At 47.2% G+C, this 22,512-nt stretch overlaps 1 protein-coding gene across 3 annotated transcripts in view; it reads right to left on the bottom strand.

Moving 5' to 3' along the window:
* Window positions 1-1,362: 1,362 nt before the first annotated feature.
* LOC140200871 (delta-like protein 4) overlaps window positions 1,363-22,512 on the bottom strand; it is a 55,544-nt gene continuing 34,394 nt past the window's right edge. For all 3 annotated transcript variants that reach the window (XM_072264511.1, XM_072264527.1, XM_072264518.1), the window contains 2 exons: window positions 4,863-4,971; window positions 1,363-1,975 (listed from right to left, as the gene is read on the bottom strand). In XM_072264511.1, coding sequence (XP_072120612.1) covers window positions 1,970-1,975; window positions 4,863-4,971 — 115 coding nt within the window. In that variant the 3' untranslated portion in view covers window positions 1,363-1,969. The remainder of the gene's footprint in view (window positions 1,976-4,862; window positions 4,972-22,512) is intronic.

The following is a 22,512-nucleotide window of genomic DNA, read 5'->3' as shown; positions in this document are numbered from 1 at the left end:
TCCCCAATGCTTTATAAAGCCTCAGCATTACATCCTTGTTTTTATATTTGAGTCCCCTCGAAATGAATGCTAACATTGCATTTACCTTACTCACCACCAGCCCAACCTGCAAATTAACTTTCAGGGAATCCTGCGCAAGGACTTTCCTTTGCACCTCAGATTTTTGAATTTTCTCCCCATTCAGAAAATAGTCTACACTTTTGTTCCTTCTGTCAAAGTGTATGACCAGACACTTCCAGACACTGTATCACATCTGCCATTCCTTTGCCCATTCTCCTAATCTGTCTTTCTGTAGCCTCAAAACTACATGTCCCTCCACCTATCTTCATATCATCTGTAAACTTGGCCAGAAAGCCATCAGTTCCATCATCCAAACACTGACATACAACATATTAAAAAAACAGTCCCAACACAGACCCCTGTGGAACACCACTAGCCACCAGCAGCCAGTCAGAAAAGGCTCCCTTTGCTTGTTATTTACTCTTTGCTTCCTGCCCTCACTTTTACTTTTATGCTGCTTTGACGTTCCTTGTCAGGCAGAGTTGCCTCATCCTCCCTTTAGAATCCTTCTTTGGGATGAATCTATCATGCACCTTTAGGATTTCTCCCAGAAACCACAGTCAATGCTGCTCTGCCATTATTCCTGCTGGTGTCTCACTCTAATCAACTCTGACCAGCTACTTTCTCATCCCTCTAAATTCTCTTTACTCCACTGTAATACTGGCATATCTGATATTAACCTCTCCCCCTCAAATTCTAACATATTATGATCACTGCCTCCTAATCCAGTTTATTACTCAACACTCGATCCGGAATTGCTTTTTTCCCTAGTGGGCTCAGTGACAAGCTGCTCTAAAAAGCCATCTTGTATGCAGTCTACAAATTCCTTCTCTTGGGAGCCAGCACCAACCTGATCTTTTGAGTTAAGCTGTTTCTATTTATAACAGTCCTGCCACACACTCCAGGGCTGGACAACAGTGGGCAGGCCCCGGACATCTTTGAACAACATACACAAAATGCTGGGCTGAGAAGTAAAATAATAGTTGCCACTTTGGCCTGAAACCTTTCATCATCATTTTGTGCCTTGCTCAGGATTTCCAGCTTCTGCAGAATCTTTCACATCTGCAGACATACTTTGTGTGTGGGAATATTTCAGCTGGGCTTGTAGAGAGTGGGAAAGAATCTCAGGATAATGTGATGATTCAGCCCTGAAGAGGTGTGGGTCAGACCCTCTGCTCCCTTTGCATCTGCCCTTCCACTTGGTGCTGAGCAAAGGCAGGAATGTGAAACAGGTTCCTTCCCAGAACAAACTACCAAATGTTGCAAGACTTATGTGCAGATTGAAGACAACAACTAGTAATGTAGCAGGAATTATTTCATTGTTTGAAAAAAATAAATTCAAACTTTGCCATTGAAATTAAAACCATTGGTGAACTAATTGTTTCTTTTACACACATCAAGACATTTATAAATATACATTATATACAAAATAATTTTATAAAAGTATAAAGTTCAGTGCTTTACATTTAAATTAATTATGAAATACCAACCTTAAAAAAATATTGATTGTCTTGCTGCTCATTTGCCAGTGATTTGAAGGAATCTGCTCAGTCTGTACATTAGAGTCTGTCCCATCTTCTCTCCAGACCGTTCTCTGCCTGTGTAGTCACAGGGAAGTGCTCAGACAGTGAATGAGACGTAGTCTGTTGTTAATCTCCAGCTCACTGCCAGTTGCTACCTCAGGAAAGTCCACTCTCAGCTCCTTGTTCTTCACAAGGAGGAGTCAGCGTGCCCAGCGCTCGGTGACAGGGGCAGTTGTTGCAGTCTCCAAGGATCAGCCGTCGGAGAAGGCTCTAAAACCTCCTAATCCTCCGTCTCCGCCCGACAACTGGTGCCTTTCACAAACAAATACAATAGCGTTGCAGAGCCGCCGGCAACCTGCGCAGTGTGCAGCCTCTCCTCGTCAGCCTTACACCTACAGAGAGGAAAGGGAGGCCAATCACAATCAGAAACACCTTCGTCTTCTTTTGTACACTAACTTGCCAGCCTTCGTTCATGTATAAATTTTCATAAATTCTATTATATTTTTTTATTTTCCTGTAAATTCTTGCAAAAATATTCATCTCAAGTAGTATTTGGGAGCATTTGCATACTTTGATCTTCACAGCCCATCGTCAGGGACAGCGCAAAGTCAAAGCTAAACTTTTACCAGCAGCACAGGTCTGGGATTCATCAGCCTTGGAATGAGCCAGCTCATAGTCAGCTCCTTGGGTCAAAGCCCTGGGCAAACTGCAATCACTGCTAAAGCAGACCCGCAGGTTGGCGCTGTGGTCACCGCTGCAGAGGTGGTGCCTTGGTCCGAGTAGCTGACAGCCCAGCTCAGGGAGTTAACCGGCTTGTCCCATTGCTTCAGTAGAACACATAGGTGGGCTGATTCCCCTCGTCCTGAAGTCTCTGCAGACTGACATCAGTTCAACAGCTCACGTCAATGTTGTCTGTGCATTCTGCCCATGCACATAACCCATGTTACAATGGTTCATTGGTCAGGCAGACTCTTGGCACAGCTCATGAGGGGCAAATGTAAGTTTGTTCTTTTCTATTCCCCACACAGGAGACTACTCATGATTAATTTAAATGAGCTGGTGTGAGTGGAGCTCCCACCCAGTACTGGGTCCTTTGCCCTGCAGATCACTGCTCCTCTGATACTACTGCTTAAACATGGTGAGGCTTTCTGTGTCCGACACAGCCAATTCCAAATCCCATCACCTTCATCCCCCATCTAATCCTTCTACCAGTCACTTTAAATCTCTGCTCCATGTGCCTGACCTGCTGCTGAGGTAAAGTGGGCCTTTCCTAGTAACTCAGCCCGGGGTCTCCACAGCTCCACCATGCCGACATTTTCCCAGTGAGGACAATGCCTTTGAGTTGCAGTCCAATGGAATGAACAGCACCTTGTACTCCACTTGGGTTATAAACATGGAATCTTCCCATTTCAAGTAACCCACATCCCCGTGAACCATTCCTATTCCCACCAGCCCACCCAGGATCTCTTGCCCTCTCTGTTCACCTTTCCACCCTCCCCCTTGGTGTTACCTACAGCTGTTACCTTCCCCCCACTGGTCCCATTTGCCCGTCACCCAAACCCCTGTGCCCTGGGTCTTTTCCATTGGTTTATAATTGTTATGCCCCACCTGGTCCAATGCGCCCATCATTCCTCCTCATGTGGACCCACATATCCCTTCCAGCTCCTACTTCCCCTCCTCCCCCCTTTATAAACAGACTCTCTCCCCTCTACACTCACAGTCCGGATGCAGGTTTTTGATTGACCCTCTAGTCCTACAGATGCTGCCTGGCCAGAGTTTGTTTTTTGTTCCTCCTACTTTTAATATTGTACAGGAGCGAGTGCAGAAGAAATGGACAATCGTATCTTCCCAGAAATGTGGTGACTGGAACCATCCACTCTACTCAAGATGTGGCCAATGCTATGTACTGGGCAGTTGTAGCTTCCCTCCCCTGTTTCGGTATTCCAGCTGATAAAGGAAGACATCACCTCACTGACAAACCCTTGCTTCCTTATGCTATGTCTGATTATCACCTCCACCACAGTGCCCTGTGGCCGATTCTCATTTTCCTTTCCACCCGCAATCCCTAAAATTAAATCTGCAATTACACCTATCAAGTTTCTGCAGACGTACTGTGGAGAGCATTGTGACTGGCCACATCACCGTCTGGTGTGGAGCCTCCAATACGTAGGATTGAAAGAGGCCGCAGAGGGTGGCGGACTCTGCCGGCCCCTCACAGGCACAACCCTCCCCACCATCGAGGACATCTTCATAACGTAGGCGACACTCATCATTAAGGACCCTCACCTTCTGGGACATCGTCTCCTCCCACTGCTACTGTAGGAGAGGAGGTACAGGAGCTTGAGGACGCACGCTCAGTGTTTCAGGAACAGCTTCTTCCCTTCACCATCAGATTTCTGAGTGGACAATGAACCCATGAACACTATTCCTCTTTTGCACTTTTTTTTTGTAACTTATAGTGATTTTTATGTATCGCAGTGTTGCTCTGCAAAACAGCAAACTTGGCACCATACAGTACGGTCTGTCAGTGACGATAACCTGATTATGATTCCCATACGGCAGACTGGTTTGCAATTCTATGCCCCCAGTACCTTTCCCACTGACAGTGTCCCAGTTTGTATCAAAATCTCCAACATCCACATTTCTCTGGCATTTGATTATGGACTTGGTGCACACAGGTCTACAACTTCCATCATTATGATGCAAGCCTCTCTGTTGTTCAGTGAAAGAATCACAATCATAGTCATGCTCTGCCCTCCAAATCCGTGTCCAACCACCCATTTACACCAATCTCATTTTATTCTCTTCACATTCTCATCAGCCCCCACCACCCCACCCCCAAGTTTCTATCCTTCACCTGCACTCTACGGGCAGTTTGCAGTTTACAGTGGCTGGTTAACCTACTGCCTTGCACATCTTTGGGATGTAGGAGGAGACCGGCTCACCAGGAGGAAATGCACATGGTCTCAGGCAGAATGTGTACTTCCACTGTCTCCACGTAGACAGTGTCTGAAGTCAGGATTGAACCCATGTCTCTGGTGCTGTGAAGCAGCACTTCTATCAGCTGTGCCACCGCACCACCAACGTGTGTGGTAAATCTTTCAACGCGTTGTTCCTTCTCTCAACTGTTGTCTGTTCTGGTGCATTGAGAGTGGAGTCTGATCTTGACGGACCAGCCCTGTACCCCAGCAGATTATTTCTCCCCAGGTACATGTCCTCATCCCGCTGACAACTGGCTCCATTACAGAGCTCCCACTTAGCTCGTGCCCCTCTGCTTACCTCAGTGGTGATGTCGTTCTGCTGGCTCTCTCCAATGCGAGATATACTGTGGTACTTCAGGTCACAGGCACAGGCTATCGTGGATATTCTGCATGACAGCTTTTCACTGCTAAACAAAGAGACAAGAGCAGGTGAGAACACAGCTGGCCAGATGGAGCACCAACACTAAAGTGATGGGAGAGAGGGCACGGTGACAGTCCCATGGAACAGTGCTGCTTGTTCATCTACAGGAAATACAAAACACCTTTCTTGACGTCTGTACTGCCGCCCAGCCCAGAGCTCCACAGTGTCACCCAGCCTGCACGTTTGTACTGTCATCCAGTCTTTACATCCATGAGATTGTCAGGTCTGTGTCCGCAGTGTCAAACTAATGCATTCTTTTAGAGAGCATGCTTACAGGAAGCATTGAGCAAGCTAAGGCTTGTCTGTTTGGAGCCAAGGAGGATGAGAGGTGACTTGGTAGAAGTGTATAAGGTGAGAGGCAGTGATAGAGTAGACACCCGGGCCTTTTTCCCAGGATGGAAATGGCTAATAATTTTAAGGTGATTGGAGGAAAGCCTGGGCAGGATGTCAGAGCTAGGTTTTCTTTTAAACACAGACAGTGGTGGGAACATGGGAGTCAGGGTGGTAGTAGAGGCAGACACATTAGGAACAGTTAAGAAACTCTTGGGCACATGGATGGAGGGCTATGTGGGAGGAATGGGTTTGACTGATCTTGGAGCAGGTTAAAAGGTCAGCAGAACATCATGGACCAAAGGGCCATACTGTTCTAGGTTCTGTTCTCAAAGCACCAGTGCTGCTTATGCACAATGTGCCTTCTGGTGTTTACACACGGAGGAAGGACCACAGACAGGCTGCACTCCTCGAGTCTTGGCAATCGACTGCACCGAATCTGTACATCTCTCAGCACTCGTTTTCACAGCCTGGACTCTCCAGTCAATGGCATTTCTCTGCAGACATGTCTTTGTACAGGAACTCCAACAAGTTTTGGGCAAGCCAAAGAGCATTTTTCACTGAGTTGAATATCTTCCAGCAGCACTCAGTCGGTGACCCTGGGAACACTCCATACATCAGAGAGGACTCTGCTTTATTTGATGAGGACCCTGCATTCTTTTTCAGAGCCTCTGTGCAAATGCAAAGCTGGCAGGTGGTTGTCTCATCCTCCAGGCAGCTATGCGTCAGGAGTGAGACTGACCATACAGGAAGGATCCGAGAGAGGGGACCACACTCACCACTAGCCAAGTGAGGCCGTGGTGCTTGCGGCTGAGGTCTAGAGATGAGCTTTAACAATGTGCTCAGGGAACTCTACCACAAAATCTATTGTGTCCTCCTCCTGTGGTATGGTATCTGCTCTGTGCTCACCCCTGCCTGATGTACTTGTGCTCGAAGGTGTTTTCCTGAAGGAACCTTTCCTCAAGGATGTCGTGTGGTAATACCGATCTGAGTGGACCACTGTGTGCCAACAAGGCCAGACCTATCGTCCATTACACCAGGACAGGTACAACCTCAGCAGGTAGAGAGACGTGTGCCCGTGTCTACGCATGGCTTGCAGTTCCACACAAAAGGTGCTGATCAGGATGAGGATGAATTTGTTAGACTCCCCCGCCCCCAGTCTCTGGGGATATCAATCTTCACCTGTTGGACACGTTCCATGGTAGATTGGTTGCTTGACAGCCAAGGTGGATGAACAGAATATAGGGCAGCATCCATGCCAAGCCGGGCAACACCGAGAGCACCTGGCACCTGATGACCAGGTTCATTCCTTCCCATCGAGAGGCAGCACCACTCTCACCACCCCGGTTTCCTTTTGACCTTCCCCAGTCGCTGCACCCATTTCTGTGACATGCCTCGAGGCTTCTGAACCTGCTGACCAGAGCACTCAGGTAGTCAGACCTGGTGATGGACCCATGGGTCCAGTTGCTGAAGAGCATGGCTTTACTCTTCCTGCGATTCACTCTGGCCCCTGACACCGGAGTGAACTGGTGGCAGATGCTGATTGTTCTGCCTCCAGCAGAAGACAATGACCTCGTCCATGTACAGGAAGGCTTTGATCTGGGTGCTCCCACTGCCCAACACTCTTATGCCCATGTCTTCCGCAATGGATTGGGCACAGGGTTGCAATGGCAGTCAGTGGAGTGGCAAGTTCCTGCGGTGGGAGACCGAGTGTCCCTGAGAGCTATGTCTACAGGACGTATGTCCAGTTGCAGCTCCACTCAGACCACGTGGATCAGTAGCTGAACTCAGTGAGGAGTGTATGGGGGTGGGGGGGCAGGGGTATCATTGACAGGAGTTTCAGGGAAGTGGTCAAACCAGATGTTCAACTAGCTAGGTGAGTGACCGCCAGGAGGGACAGGCAGATAACTCTCCTCTCCAACAAGGATACTGTTTTGGATACCAATTGCTCCTCAGGCCAAACCAGTGGCTCTGTTGCACAGGAGGGCAAGTCAAAGACTAGGCAAGCAATAGTGAAGGTGGATCCTACAGTCAGGGGCACAGTTTCCGTGACCCCAGGATTTTGTGTTACCTCCCTTGTGACATGGTCAGAAATGTTTGAGTGGGAACAGGGCATCCTGAGGGGGGAGAGTGAGCAGCCAGAGATCACGGTCCATACTGGTACTAACAACATCAGCTGAAAGGGAGGTGAGGGAGTCAGGTAGAAAGTTTAAGAAAAACAGAACGTACTTCTAGGGTGATCATCTCAGGATTATTCCCCGTGTCATGTGCCAGTGAGGCAAGTAGTAAGAAAATAGCACAGTGGCAAGGAACTGGTGCAGGGGAGAGAGCTTCAGCTGTCCGGAACATTGGGATATCTTCCAGGCCCAAAGCGGGTTATACCCGAACAGGAGTGGCACCGATATTCTCGCAGGTGGGTTTGCTACTGCTACTCAGTGTGGCAGAGGGTTCGGAACTGGGGCAATTGGTCAACAGGTGGGGCAATTGAGAAGTTAGAGGTTAAGTCAAGTGAGTCCAAAGGCAGGGGCAGACAATGAATGGCAGGAATGTTGATCTGATGTGTATTTACTTTAGTGATAGGCAATGCAGATGGTTAATACATGGAATGTAAGTTGCAGCCATTATGGAGAGTAGGTTGAGAGCAGGTAGGACTGGCAGCCGAGCAGTACAGGACATTGATGTTTTAGATGCGATAGAGTGGGAGAGTGGCAATACTGATCGGGGAGAATGTCACTGCTCTGCTGAGAAAGGACATCTTAGAGGGCCAACCAAGTGAGACTGCAGTTCAGGAATAAGAAGGGTGCAATCATTATGGGACTATACTGTAGGCCTCATAAAAGCTAGAAGGAACAGATATGCAGGCAGATCATCAAAAGATAGAAAATCAACAAGGGGGCGGTTCAACACTTAATATTGACTACAGCTCCCTTAGTGCCAGGGCTTAAACAGAGCAAAGTTGGTCAAGTCCTCCTCAATAGTTTCTTGAAACAATGTGTAGATAGTCTATTCAGGGAAGGAGCAATACGTGACCTGGGGAACGAGCCGGCCTAGGTGATCAGAGTCTCAGCGGGCGGGCATTTTGGACTATAATTCCATAAGTTTTAAGATAGTCATGGATTTGGTTAAGACTAGACCTTGGGAGAAAGTGCTAAATTGGGGGTAGTCTAATTAACACAGTATTAGGCAGGAGCTGGAGAGAATGGATTAGGAGCAGCTGTTTCGGGGTAAAAACCATATCTGACCCTGGGAGTCCTTTAAAGGCCAGGTCATTAGAGTACATGACAAGTACAAAGGAAAATGAAGCACAAATAAGGTTTGTGACACAGCTCTTGTCCAATTAAGGATGGAGATTTAGGAGAAATCTTTTCCAATGAAGGAAGCAAGAAAGAATATAAACAAGAAATTAGGAGGGCTAAAAGGGATCACAATGTCCTTGGCTACTGGAATTACAGAGAAGTCCAAAGCATTTTAAAACAGGTTAGCTAGGGAAAGGGTAGATGCATGCAAAAAAACAAGGAAAGAAGTTATGCTGCAGCCAGAGGAAATTGTGCAAAGTCCTTAATCACTGAGGAAAAGGACATGGATGATGGTGAGTTTAGGGGGGTGTTTACTGTTATTTAGGAGGTGGTGGTGTTGGGGTCTTGAAAAACATTAAGCCTCCATGGCCTAATGGGATCTATCCTAAGATAGAGACAGAAAACCTACAACACAATACAGGCCCTTCGGCCTACAAATCTGTGCTGAACACATCCTTACCTTAGAAATTACCTAGGGTTACCCATAGCCTTCTATTTTTCTAAGCTCCATGCACCTATCCAGGAATCTCTTAAAAGACCCTATCGTATCCGCCTCCATCACTGTTGCCAGCAGCCCATTCCACGCACTCGCCACTCTCTGCGTAAAAAACTTACCCCTGACATCCCCTCTGTACCTACTTCCAAGCACCTTAAAACTATGCCCTCTCAGCCATTTCAGCCCTGAGAAAAAGCCTCTGACTATCCACACAATCAATGCCTCTCATCATCTTATACACCTCTATCAGGTCACCTCTTATCCTCCATCTCTCCAAGGAGAAAAGGCCAAGTTCACTCAACCTATTCTCATAAGGCATTCTCCCCAATCCAGGCAACATCCTTGGTAAATCTCCTCTGCACCCTTTCTATGGTTTCTACATCCTTCCTGTGGTGAGGCGATCAGAACTGAGCGCAGTACTCCAAGTGGGATCTGACCAGGGTCCTATATAGCTGCAACATTATCTCTCGGCTCTTAAACTCAATCCCACGATTGATGAAGGCCAATGCACCATATGCCTTCTTAACTACAGAGTCAACCTGCACAGCAGCTTTGAGTGTCCTATGGATTTGGACCCCAAGATCCCTCTGTTACTCCACACTGCCAAGAGTCTTACCATTAATGTTATATTCTGCCATCATATTTGACCTACCAAAATGAATCACGTCATACTTATCTGGGTTGACCTGCATCTGCCACTTCTCAGCCCAGTTTTGCATCCTATCAATGTCCTGCTGTGACCTCTGACAGCCCTCCACACTATCCACAATACCCTGAACCTCTGTGTCATCAGCAAATTTACTAACCCATCCCTCCACTTCCTCATTCAGATACTGAGGAAAGCAAAGCAGGAGATTGCTGGAACTTAGAGAGATTTATGTATCATCTTTAAGCACGGTGCTAGAAGACTGGAGAAGAGCCCATATTGTTCCATTGTTTAAGAAGGGCAACAGGAGAATTAATGACTGATTAACTTTACACCAATTGTAGTTAAATTACTGCAGAAGATTCCTAGGAACAGAACTTGCTTACATTTGGAAAATGATGGACTTATTTGGGACAGTCAGCTTGGCTTTGTGCAGGAACAGTTCTGCCTCATGAGTATGATTCAGTTTTTTTAATAAAAAGGTCGCGGTGAAAATGATTGACAAGGTTAGGGAGGTGAATGTTCTCTACGTGCACTTCAGTAAAACATTTGACAAATTCCCTCACAGTAGGCTGGTCCAGAAGAATTTGTCACATGGGATCCATGATACGTTGATAAATTGGATCCAAAATTGGTTTGGTCAAAGGAGACAGAGGGTAGTGATGGAGGGCAGTTTTCCTGCCTGCACGTCTATGACCAGTGACGTTCTAGAAGGATCAGTGCCAGGGTCCCAGTTTGTGATATATATTAATGATTTGGATGAAAACGCAAGTTACCAGATCAGTAAGTTTGTAGATAACATGAAAATTGGCGGAGTTATGGATACTGAGGAAGTTGTCAAAGGATTCAACAGGATATAGATCAGTTGGAAATATGAGCAGGAAAATGGGAGACAGTTTAATCCAGACAAGGCAAGGTGATGCATTTGTGGAGGCCAAATGTGAAAGGAAAGTATAGAGTAAATGACAGGAGCCTTAGAGCATTGATGTACAGAGGAACTTGGGGTTCATGTTCATAGCTCCCTCAAAGTGGCAACACAAGTGATAGGGTGGTAAAGATGGCCTATACCATGCTCAAGGTTAAAAGTTGGCAAATAAAGTTTCACTAGCATAAAACTTTGGTCCGGCCACTTTTGGAGTACTGTGTGTAGTTCTGGTCACTGTATTACAAGAGGGAGTGAAAGCTTTGTTGAGGTTCATTATGCTGCTGCTAGGATTCACTGTAACAGGTTGGACAGACATAGATTGTTTTCTTGGAAAACAAGTACATAAATTATGAGTGACATCAACAGGGTAGATAGAGTCTTTTCCCCCAGGATGGAGATGTCAAATACTGGAGGGCGTTGGTTTCAGGTGGGAGGGTGCAAGTTTAAAGGAGATTTATAAAGCAAGTTTTCTTCCCCCCACACAAAGAATGCTAGTTTCCTGGATACAGTGTTTAGGGAGTTGGTAGAAGCAGAAATGTTAGCAGTCTGAAGAGACAGATAGACAAGCACATGAGCAGGCAGGGGATAGTGGTGTACAGACCAAATGATGGAGAGGTCTCTATCATATTGTTGTCTATTGATTTGGACTGCAGGATTGATGTGTGTATAGAGCAAATGAGATCCAATTCCCTCCCTCAGCACATCCCTCACATACACAAATGATATCCGGTCGAAGGTATTTCCCTTGATCCAAGTTGCCTGTGGTTGTTCACAGTTTTATGTGAACTGTGCCCCCAGCAGAAACACATCCCCATTTTGTAGCCCAGCCCATAATGTGAACATAAATGTAGGTGTGATGAGCTCCACACAGAAGCTGGTGGTGTGGATGGTGAGGATGGGGAGGATGGCTGTCTTAGGCTACAGCAGGATATACTGTAGATCAGACGTAAAGACTTCGGAAGTACTGGCAGGTGGGATTCGTGCAAGGCCATGCGGTTTGGGAGACCAAGTGTACAGTTAAATGGTAGGGCACTGAGGAATGTTCATGGACAAGGAGCTTTGGGGTTAAGGTCCACAGTTCCAGAAAATGGTAGTGATGAAGAAGGCAACTAGCCCATTTGCCTCATCAGTCAAGGCATAGATTATAAATGTCGGGACATTATGGTGTGACTTACCAAATACTGGTTAGGCTGCACTTGAGGGCATAGGTGGAAGACAAGAGGGAGCTGCTTTAAAGAGACTGACTGAAAGGATTTTTTTTTAAAACAGAGTGGTTGATACCTGAACGCATTGCCAGAGGAGGTGATGCAATTAGATATAATCACTACATTTAGGAGTCATTTAAACAAGTACATAAACAGACATGGAAGTCCTAAAGTGGGCAAATGGTTAGCGAAGACAGGCAAAAGTGTTGGCAGGACGTCAGAAAATGGGATAATTTGCTATTAAGTACAAGAGTCAACTGGACAGCAGGCCCTCTACAATCCCCAGAAACACCACATTGCAGTGCTCCCTTGATACTGCCCCTTCTACAGTGTGGAACTCCCTCAGTACTGCCCCTCCCATGGTGTGGAGCTCTCTACCACAGTGCAGAGCTCCCTCACTACTGCCCTTCCCAGTGTTATGCTCCCCTAGTATTCCCCTGCCACAGCGCGGTGCTCCCTTACTCCTGTCCCATGCCACTGTGTACAGGTCTCACGTTGCTGCCCCTGCCACACTGTGTGACTGACTCACTGCTCCAGCCTATTCAGTAGTATCTACCCAGATGGCTGTGCTCACTCATCACTGCACCTCCCACTCGAGGAGATAAAAGAACAGGATGATTACTTTCCTTGGATTGTATTATGGGCAGCCCAGTTGTCAGCAGGATTTAGATAAACAAGTGTAGGGAGTTTGCAGATAGTTGTGATAATAAGATTTGTACTAGTAAGTGATTTAAATTTCTCTCATATTGTTTGGGACTGACATACTGTAAACTGCTTAGAGTGGATAGAATTCATTAAATGTGGCCAGGAAATTTTTATTTTCAAATATTGTGTCGATGGCAGACTAAATAGAGGGCAACACTGGACCTCCTGTTGGACAATGAAGCCGGGCATTCTATTAGTTTTAAAATAGTCAAGGAAAAAGATAGGATGGCATTAGTCAGGAACTTGTAAAAGTTGATTGGGAGAGGCAGTTTGTGGGTAAAGGGACATCTAGCAAGTGGGAGGCTTTAAAAGTAAGACAGGGAGAATTGGGTCATTATGTTCTTGCTAGAGTAAAGAGCAAGGCCAGCAAGATTGGGGAACTTGGTTGACAGGGGATATTGAGGCATTGGTCAGATAAAAGGATGAGGCTCGTGACAGGAATAGGCAGCTGGGTTGAAGTGAATCCTTTGAGGAGTACAAGAGATGTTGGTGTTCACCTTGGGAAGTAGGAGGGCAAAAAGGCAAATGGATCTGGTTGGCAAGGTTAAGAAAATTCCTAAGAGATTCTACAAGCAAATTAAGAGTAAAAGTTTAATTAAAGAATAGGTCCCCTTAAAAGTGAATGTAGAAATCTTTGTGTGGAGCCACAATGAGCCTATTTTTCCATCTGCATTAGGTACTCGTCATGAAAGATACAGAATTAAGGGGATTGACTGGTGACGTACTAGAACATATCCACATTACAACAGAGGAGATGCTGGTGGTGTTAAAGTGTATTAAGGTGGAGAAATCCTTAGAGTGTGATAATTCGCATCCTGGGACATTGTGGGAGGCCGTGGAAGAATCTGCTGAGATATTTGCATCATTTTTAGCCATGGGTGAGGTTCTAGGAGATGGGGGGGGCAGGGGGGGGGCTAATGCTGTAACTTTATTTAAGAAGGGCTGCAAGGACAAACGACAGGATGGCAAGTCTCACATCAGTTGTGTGAAACTTATGAGAGACAGGATCCAGAACAGTACAAGGCCTTTGGTTCACAGTGCTGTGTTGACCCTTCAGCCTAATCCAAGATCGTTCTAACCCTTCCTTTCCACATAGCTCTGCATTTTTCTTTGATCCATTTGCCGATCCAAGAGTTAAATGTCCCTAATGTATCTGCCTCTACCACCACCCTGGCAGGGCGTTCCACACACCAACACTGTAAAAACTGCCTCTGACATCCCTATACATTCCTCTAATCACCTTAAAGTTATGTCCCCTTCGTAAAAACTATTTCTGCCCTGGGAAAAATTACTTACTTGATCCATGTCTCTTATTATCTTATACACCTCTATCACGTCACCTCCCATTTTCCTTCACTCCATAGACAGAAGTCTAGCTCACTCAACCTTTCCTCATAAAACGTGCTCTCTAATCTGGGCAGCATTCTGGTAAATCTCTTCTGCACCCTCTAAAGCTTCCACATCCTTCTTACAAGGAGACAACCAGAAATAAACACAATACTCCAAGTGTGGTCTAACCAAGGTTTTATAAAGCTGCAACATTACCTCACAGCTCTTGAACTCAGTCCCCCAACGACTGAAGGCCAACACACCATATGCCTTCTTGACAACCTCAACAACATGCAGGGCAACTTTGAGGGATCTGTGGACGTGGACCCCAAGATCTCTGTTCCTCCACTCTGCTAAGAAACCTGCCATTAACCCTGTATTCTGCCTTCATGTTTGACCTTCTAAAGTGAATCACCTCATACCTTTCCAAATTGAACTCCAGCTGCCACTTCTCCATCCAACTATGCATCCTATCAATGTCCCATTGTAACCTACGACAACTTTGTACTTTCCACAACTCCACCCAATCTTCATGTCATCTGCAGACTTACTGACCCAGCCTTCTGCTTTCTTATCCAAGTCACTTATATAAAAAAAATAATAAATAACAAAGAGCAGGCATCCCAGAACAGATTCCTATGGAACACCACTGGTCACCATCCTCAAGGAAGAACCTGCTCCATTTTCAACCACCCTTCCCTTTCTTTGGGCGAGGAAATTCACACATCCAAGTTTCCCTGGATTCCATCCCTCCTGACTTTGAGTGAGCCTACCTTGAGGAACCCTTGTCAAATGCCTTACTAAAATCAATATACACCACACCTTCTGCTCTGCCTTCATTGATACATTTGTCACTTCTTCAAAGAATTCTGTTAGGCTCACCAGACCTGACCTGCTCCATACAAAGTCACAATGACTGTCCCTATCTAGATGATCTTCTCCAAATACTCGTAAATCCTGCCTCTAAGGATCCTCTCCAATAGTTTACCCACCATTGACACTAGACTCATTGGTCTACAATTCCAGGATTATCCCTATTACCTTTTGTGAACAACGGACTATCATTTGCCACCCTCCACTGCTTCAGCATTACTACTGAGCGCGTGAGGACAAAAAGATCACTGTCAAAGGTGCAGCAATCCTTTCCCTCACTTCCCATAGTAACCTATCTTGTCCAGCCCCGAGGACTTACCTATCCAAATGCTTTTCAGAAGTTCCAGCACATCCTCTTTCTTAACTTCCAATGTTTCAGTATACTTGCCAGTTCTATGCTGACCTTACATTCGTCAAGATTCCTCTCACCGGTCAATTCTGAGGCAAAGTATTCGTTAAGGACCTCCCCTAACTCTTCCAGCTCCAGACACATAGTTCCTCTTATCCCTGATCGGTCCTACCCTCACTCTAGTCATCCTCCTGTTCTTCACATATATGTGGAACACCTTGGGATTTTCCTTAATCCTAGTTGTCAAAGCCTTCTCATGCCACATCCTAGCTCTCCCAAGTCCATTCTTCAGCTCCTTAGTGCCCTGTCTGATCCTTGCTGCCTAAAAAAAGTAACCTTCTTTCTTCCTCTTGACTAGATGTTCCACATCTCTTGTTCCTTCACCCTACCATCCTTTCCCTGCCTCAATGGGACAAACCTATTCAGAATCCTTGCAAGTGCCCCTTAACTAATCTCCATATTTCTGTAGCGTATTTCCCCGAATACATCTATTGCTAATTTACACTCCCAAGCTCCTGCCTAATAGTTCACCCTCACCCATTTTCCAATATCGTCTGCCCCTATTTCTGTCCAATGCTTTAGTAAAGATCAGGGAGTTGTGGTCATTGTCTCCAAAGTGTTCACCCACTGAGAGATCTGACACCTGATCTGGTTCACTGCCTAATACCAGATCCAGTCGGGCCTCTCCTCTAGTCAGTCCGTCTAAGTGCTGTGTCAGGAATCCTTCCTGGACGCACCTGACAAATTCTGCCTTATCTACACATTTGCACCAAGGAGGTACCAAACAATGAGGGAAGTTGAAGCAACACACAAAATGCTGGAGGAACTCAGCAGCCAGCCAGCATCTATGGAAAAGAGTAAACAGTCGACATTTTGGGCCGAGATCCTTCAGCAGGAGTTGAATTCGTCATGAAAAAAGCCCTGTCACTTTTGCATATGCCTCCTGATCTGCACCTTAGTGTCCCTGTGGCTAAGGGAAAGGTGGGGTCTATAGAATTCTCCCAATAAAATGATTGCTGTCTTCCCATTTCTTACTCCCACCCTCACTGACACAGCAGACAATCTCTCCAGGACTGTGCCTCACAAATCTTACCGACTTTTTTCTTGAAGAAGTAAGAAAGAAGATTGAAGGGAGCGGCGAGGTGGGTGTTGTGAACATGAACTTTACCATGGCCTTTTACAATGTCTCTCATGGTTGGATAGTTCAGAAGCTTAGTTCACATGGGATCCTGGGTGAGCTAGCCAATTTAATAATAATAATAACTATTTAAGAGCACTTTTCATACAAACAATGTATCCCAAAGAGCTTTACAATGGGATAAAGTGCACACATGAAATAAAAGACAAAATGATGTTAGTTAAAAGCAAGATAAAATAAATCGGTTCTGAGCTAGTGTTTAAAAGTGTCAACTGAGTCTGCATCCCTTATTGTTTTAATTAGCTCGGCAGAAGGAGTCAGAGGAGGCATGTGACCAGTGATATGCTACTGTTGTGTGTCGTTGGTGTTAACGATTTAGATGACAAGTTGGAGAATTGATGGTGTAGTGAACAGTGAAAGAAGTTTGTCCAAGATTATAACAGGACCTGAATGAACTGGGCAGATGAAATTTAATTCTGATAAGTACAAGGTGTTGCACCTTAGCAAGTTCAACCAAGCCTTGTACGTTAAATGCAGGGGCGCTGGAGAGTGTTGTAGTACAGAGGCTTAGGGGTATACTACATAGCTTCCTGAAAGTGAAAACAGGTAGACAGGCTGCTATAGATACCACTTGCCACACACACCTTCATCAGTCAGAGCTCTGAATACAAGCGTTTGAATGCCACATTACAGCGGCCCATGTTGTTGGTGACACTGCATTTAGAGTGTTGTGTACAGGTCTGGTCATCCAGCTATGGGAAGGATGTCATTAAACTGGAAAGGGTGCAGAAAAGATTCACGAGGATGCTACCAGGACTGGAAGGCTTGAGCTGGATATGTGAGGGCCGTTTTCTTGGAGTGAAGGGGACTGCAGGGTAAATACAGTAACGAATGGAGTAGATAAGAGGGTAGTCACAGTCTTTTATCCAGTGTCGGAGAGTCTAAAGCTAAAGGCTTAATGTGAGTGGAAAAGATTTACAAGGGACCTGAGGGGCATTTTAAAGAAATGAGGTGTGGTGAGTGCTGAGATCCTTATGGAGGATCTCTGCCTGAACTGTTGAAGATTTACTTCCCTCTGTAGATGCTGCCTGACCTGCTGGGTTTCTGCAGCATTTTGTATATGTTTCTCTGGGTATTTGGATCTAGCTGCTGAGAAAGTGGTGGAGGTGGGAAGATTTACAATGCTAAAAAGGCATTTGGACAGGTACATGGATGGGAAAGGTTTAGAAGGATATGGGTGGAGCACAGGCAGACACTAGCTGAGAAAGACACCTTAGTCACTATGAGCGAGTTGGGTTGACAGGCGTGTTTCACTGCTGTACGAGCCTATTAGCAGTGCCACCCCTCCCACAGCACAACACTCCCTCTCCAATGGCAATCCAACGTGTGGCAAATCCTTAGTACAGCACGTCCGTGCTGTGGAGCTCCTTTCATTGCTGTTCCTTCCACCATGTGCTGATCCCTCACTGTCTTCTCATAGTGAGACCATCCATCAGTACTGCCCAATACACAATGCAGTACTCCCCAGTGACACTGTACCCTCACACAATACAGTACTCCCCAGTGACGCTGTACCCTCACACAATACAGTACTCCCCAGTGACGCTGTACCCTCACACAATACAGTACTCCCCAGTGACACCGTACCCTCACACAATACAGTACTCCCCAGTGACACTGTACCCTCACACAATACAGTACTCCCCAGTGACGCTGTACCCTCACACAATACAGTACTCCCCAGTGACACTGTACCCTCACACAATACAGTACTCCCCAGTGACGCTGTACCCTCACACAATACAGTACTCCCCAGTGACACTGTACCCTCACACAATACAGTACTCCCCAGTGACACTGTACCCTCACACAATACAGTACTCCCCAGTGACACTGTACCCTCACACAATACAGTACTCCCCAGTGACACTGTACCCTCACACAATACAGTACTCCCCAGTGACACCGTACCCTTACACAATACAGTACTCCCCAGTGACACTGTACCCTCACACAATACAGTACTCCCCAGTGACGCTGTACCCTCACACAATACAGTACTCCCCAGTGACACTGTACCCTCACACAATACAGTACTCCCCAGTGACACCGTACCCTCACACAATACAGTACTCCCCAGTGACGCTGTACCCTCACACAATACAGTACTCCCCAGTGACGCTGTACCCTCACACAATACAGTACTCCCCAGTGACGCTGTACCCTCACACAATACAGTACTCCCCAGTGACACCGTACCCTTACACAATACAGTACTCCCCAGTGACGCTGTACCCTCACACAATACAGTACTCCCCAGTGACGCTGTACCCTCACACAATACAGTACTCCTCAGTGACACTGTACCCTCACACAATACAGTACTCCCCAGTGACGCTGTACCCTCACACAATACAGTACTCCCCAGTGACACTGTACCCTCACACAATACAGTACTCCCCAGTGACGCTGTACCCTCACACAATACAGTACTCCCCAGTGACGCTGTACCCTCACACAATACAGTACTCCCCAGTGACGCCGTACCCTCACACAATACAGTACTCCCCAGTGACACTGTACCCTCACACAATACAGTACTCCCCAGTGACGCCGTACCCTCACACAATACAGTACTCCCCAGTGACACTGTACCCTCACACAATACAGTACTCCCCAGTGACGCTGTACCCTCACACAATACAGTACTCCCCAGTGACGCTGTACCCTCACACAATACAGTACTCCCCAGTGACGCTGTACCCTTACACAATACAGTACTCCCCAGTGACGCTGTACCCTCACACAATACAGTACTCCCCAGTGACGCTGTACCCTCACACAATACAGTACTCCCCAGTGACACCGTACCCTTACACAATACAGTACTCCCCAGTGACGCTGTACCCTCACACAATGCAGTACTCCCCAGTGACGCTGTACCCTCACACAATACAGTACTCCCCAGTGACGCTGTACCCTTACACAATACAGTACTCCCCAGTGACGCTGTACCCTTACACAATGCAGTACTCCCCAGTGACGCTGTACCCTCACACAATACAGTACTCCCCAGTGACGCTGTACCCTCACACAATGCAGTACTCCCCAGTGACGCTGTACCCTCACACAATACAGTACTCCCCAGTGACGCTGTACCCTCACACAATACAGTACTCCCCAGTGACGCTGTACCCTCACACAATACAGTACTCCCCAGTGACGCTGTACCCTCACACAATACAGTACTCCCCAGTGACACCGTACCCTCACACAATACAGTACTCCCCAGTGACACTGTACCCTCACACAATACAGTACTCCCCAGTGACACCGTACCCTCACACAATGCAGTACTCCCCAGTGACGCTGTACCCTCACACAATACAGTACTCCCCAGTGACACTGTACCCTCACACAATGCAGTACTCCCCAGTGACGCTGTACCCTCACACAATACAGTACTCCCCAGTGACACTGTACCCTCACACAATACAGTACTCCCCAGTGACGCTGTACCCTTACACAATGCAGTACTCCCCAGTGACGCTGTACCCTCACACAATACAGTACTCCCCAGTGACGCTGTACCCTCACACAATACAGTACTCCCCAGTGACGCTGTACCCTTACACAATACAGTACTCCCCAGTGACGCTGTACCCTCACACAATGCAGTACTCCCCAGTGACGCTGTACCCTTACACAATACAGTACTCCCCAGTGACACCGTACCCTTACACAATGCAGTACTCCCCAGTGACGCTGTACCCTCACACAATACAGTACTCCCCAGTGACACTGTACCCTCACACAATACAGTACTCCCCAGTGACACTGTACCCTTACACAATACAGTACTCCCCAGTGACGCTGTACCCTCACACAATGCAGTACTCCCCAGTGACACTGTACCCTCACACAATACAGTACTCCCCAGTGACGCTGTACCCTCACACAATACAGTACTCCCCAGTGACACTGTACCCTCACACAATACAGTACTCCCCAGTGACGCTGTACCCTTACACAATGCAGTACTCCCCAGTGACGCTGTACCCTCACACAATACAGTACTCCCCAGTGACGCTGTACCCTCACACAATACAGTACTCCCCAGTGACGCTGTACCCTCACACAATACAGTACTCCCCAGTGACGCTGTACCCTCACACAATACAGTACTCCCCAGTGACGCTGTACCCTCACACAATACAGTACTCCCCAGTGACGCTGTACCCTCACACAATACAGTACTCCCCAGTGACGCTGTACCCTCACACAATGCAGTACTCCCCAGTGACGCTGTACCCTCACACAATGCAGTACTCCCCAGTGACGCTGTACCCTCACACAATACAGTACTCCCCAGTGACGCTGTACCCTTACACAATGCAGTACTCCCCAGTGACGCTGTACCCTCACACAATGCAGTACTCCCCAGTGATGCTGTACCCTCACACAATACAGTACTCCCCAGTGACACTGTACCCTCACACAATGCAGTACTCCCCAGTGACGCTGTACCCTTACACAATACAGTACTCCCCAGTGACGCTGTACCCTTACACAATGCAGTACTCCCCAGTGACGCTGTACCCTCACACAATACAGTACTCCCCAGTGACACTGTACCCTCACACAATACAGTACTCCCCAGTGACGCTGTACCCTTACACAATGCAGTACTCCCCAGTGACACTGTACCCTTACACAATGCAGTACTCCCCAGTGACACTGTACCCTCACACAATACAGTACTCCCCAGTGACACTGTACCCTTACACAATACAGTACTCCCCAGTGACGCTGTACCCTCACACAATACAGTACTCCCCAGTGACACTGTACCCTCACACAATGCAGTACTCCCCAGTGACACTGTACCCTCACACAATACAGTACTCCCCAGTGACGCTGTACCCTCACACAATACAGTACTCCCCAGTGACGCTGTACCCTCACACAATGCAGTACTCCCCAGTGACACTGTACCCTCACACAATGCAGTACTCCCCAGTGACGCTGTACCCTCACACAATGCAGTACTCCCCAGTGACGCTGTACCCTCACACAATGCAGTACTCCCCAGTGACGCTGTACCCTTACACAATACAGTACTCCCCAGTGACACCGTACCCTTACACAATGCAGTACTCCCCAGTGACGCTGTACCCTCACACAATACAGTACTCCCCAGTGACGCTGTACCCTCACACAATACAGTACTCCCCAGTGACGCTGTACCCTCACACAATGCAGTACTCCCCAGTGACGCTGTACCCTCACACAATACAGTACTCCCCAGTGACGCTGTACCCTCACACAATACAGTACTCCCCAGTGACGCTGTACCCTCACACAATGCAGTACTCCCCAGTGACGCTGTACCCTCACACAATACAGTACTCCCCAGTGACACTGTACCCTCACACAATACAGTACTCCCCAGTGACACTGTACCCTCACACAATACAGTACTCCCCAGTGACACTGTACCCTCACACAATACAGTACTCCCCAGTGACGCTGTACCCTCACACAATACAGTACTCCCCAGTGACACTGTACCCTCACACAATACAGTACTCCCCAGTGACACTGTACCCTCACACAATGCAGTACTCCCCAGTGACACTGTACCCTCACACAATACAGTACTCCCCAGTGACACTGTACCCTCACACAATACAGTACTCCCCAGTGACGCTGTACCCTCACACAATACAGTACTCCCCAGTGACGCTGTACCCTCACACAATACAGTACTCCCCAGTGACACTGTACCCTTACACAATGAGTACTCCCTGAGTGATGCTGTACCCTCACACAATACGGTACTCCCCCAGTGACGCTGTATCCTTACATAATACAGTACTCCCCAGTGACGCTATACCATAAGACCATAAGACAAAGGAGCAGAAGTCGGCCATTTGGCCCGTCAAGTCTGCTCCACCATTTTATCATGAGCTGATCCATTCTCCCATTTAGTCCCACTCCCCCGCCTTCTCACCATAACCTTTGATGCCCTGGCTACTCAGATACCTATCAATCTCTGCCTTAAATACACCCAATGACTTGGCCTCCACTGCTGCCCATGGCAACAAATTCCATAGATTCACCACCTTCTGGCTAAAAGAATTTCTTCGCATCTCTGTACTGAGTGGGCGCCCTTCATTCTTAAGTCATGTCCTCTCGTACTAGACTCCCCCATCATGGGAAACAACTTTGCCAC

The sequence above is a fragment of the Mobula birostris genome, chromosome 1 (assembly GCF_030028105.1).
Source record: "Mobula birostris isolate sMobBir1 chromosome 1, sMobBir1.hap1, whole genome shotgun sequence".
Classification (NCBI taxonomy): domain Eukaryota; kingdom Metazoa; phylum Chordata; class Chondrichthyes; order Myliobatiformes; family Myliobatidae; genus Mobula; species Mobula birostris.
The sequence above is the reverse complement of the archived record's forward strand: the minus strand, read 5'-3'. Positions and strand labels throughout refer to the sequence as shown.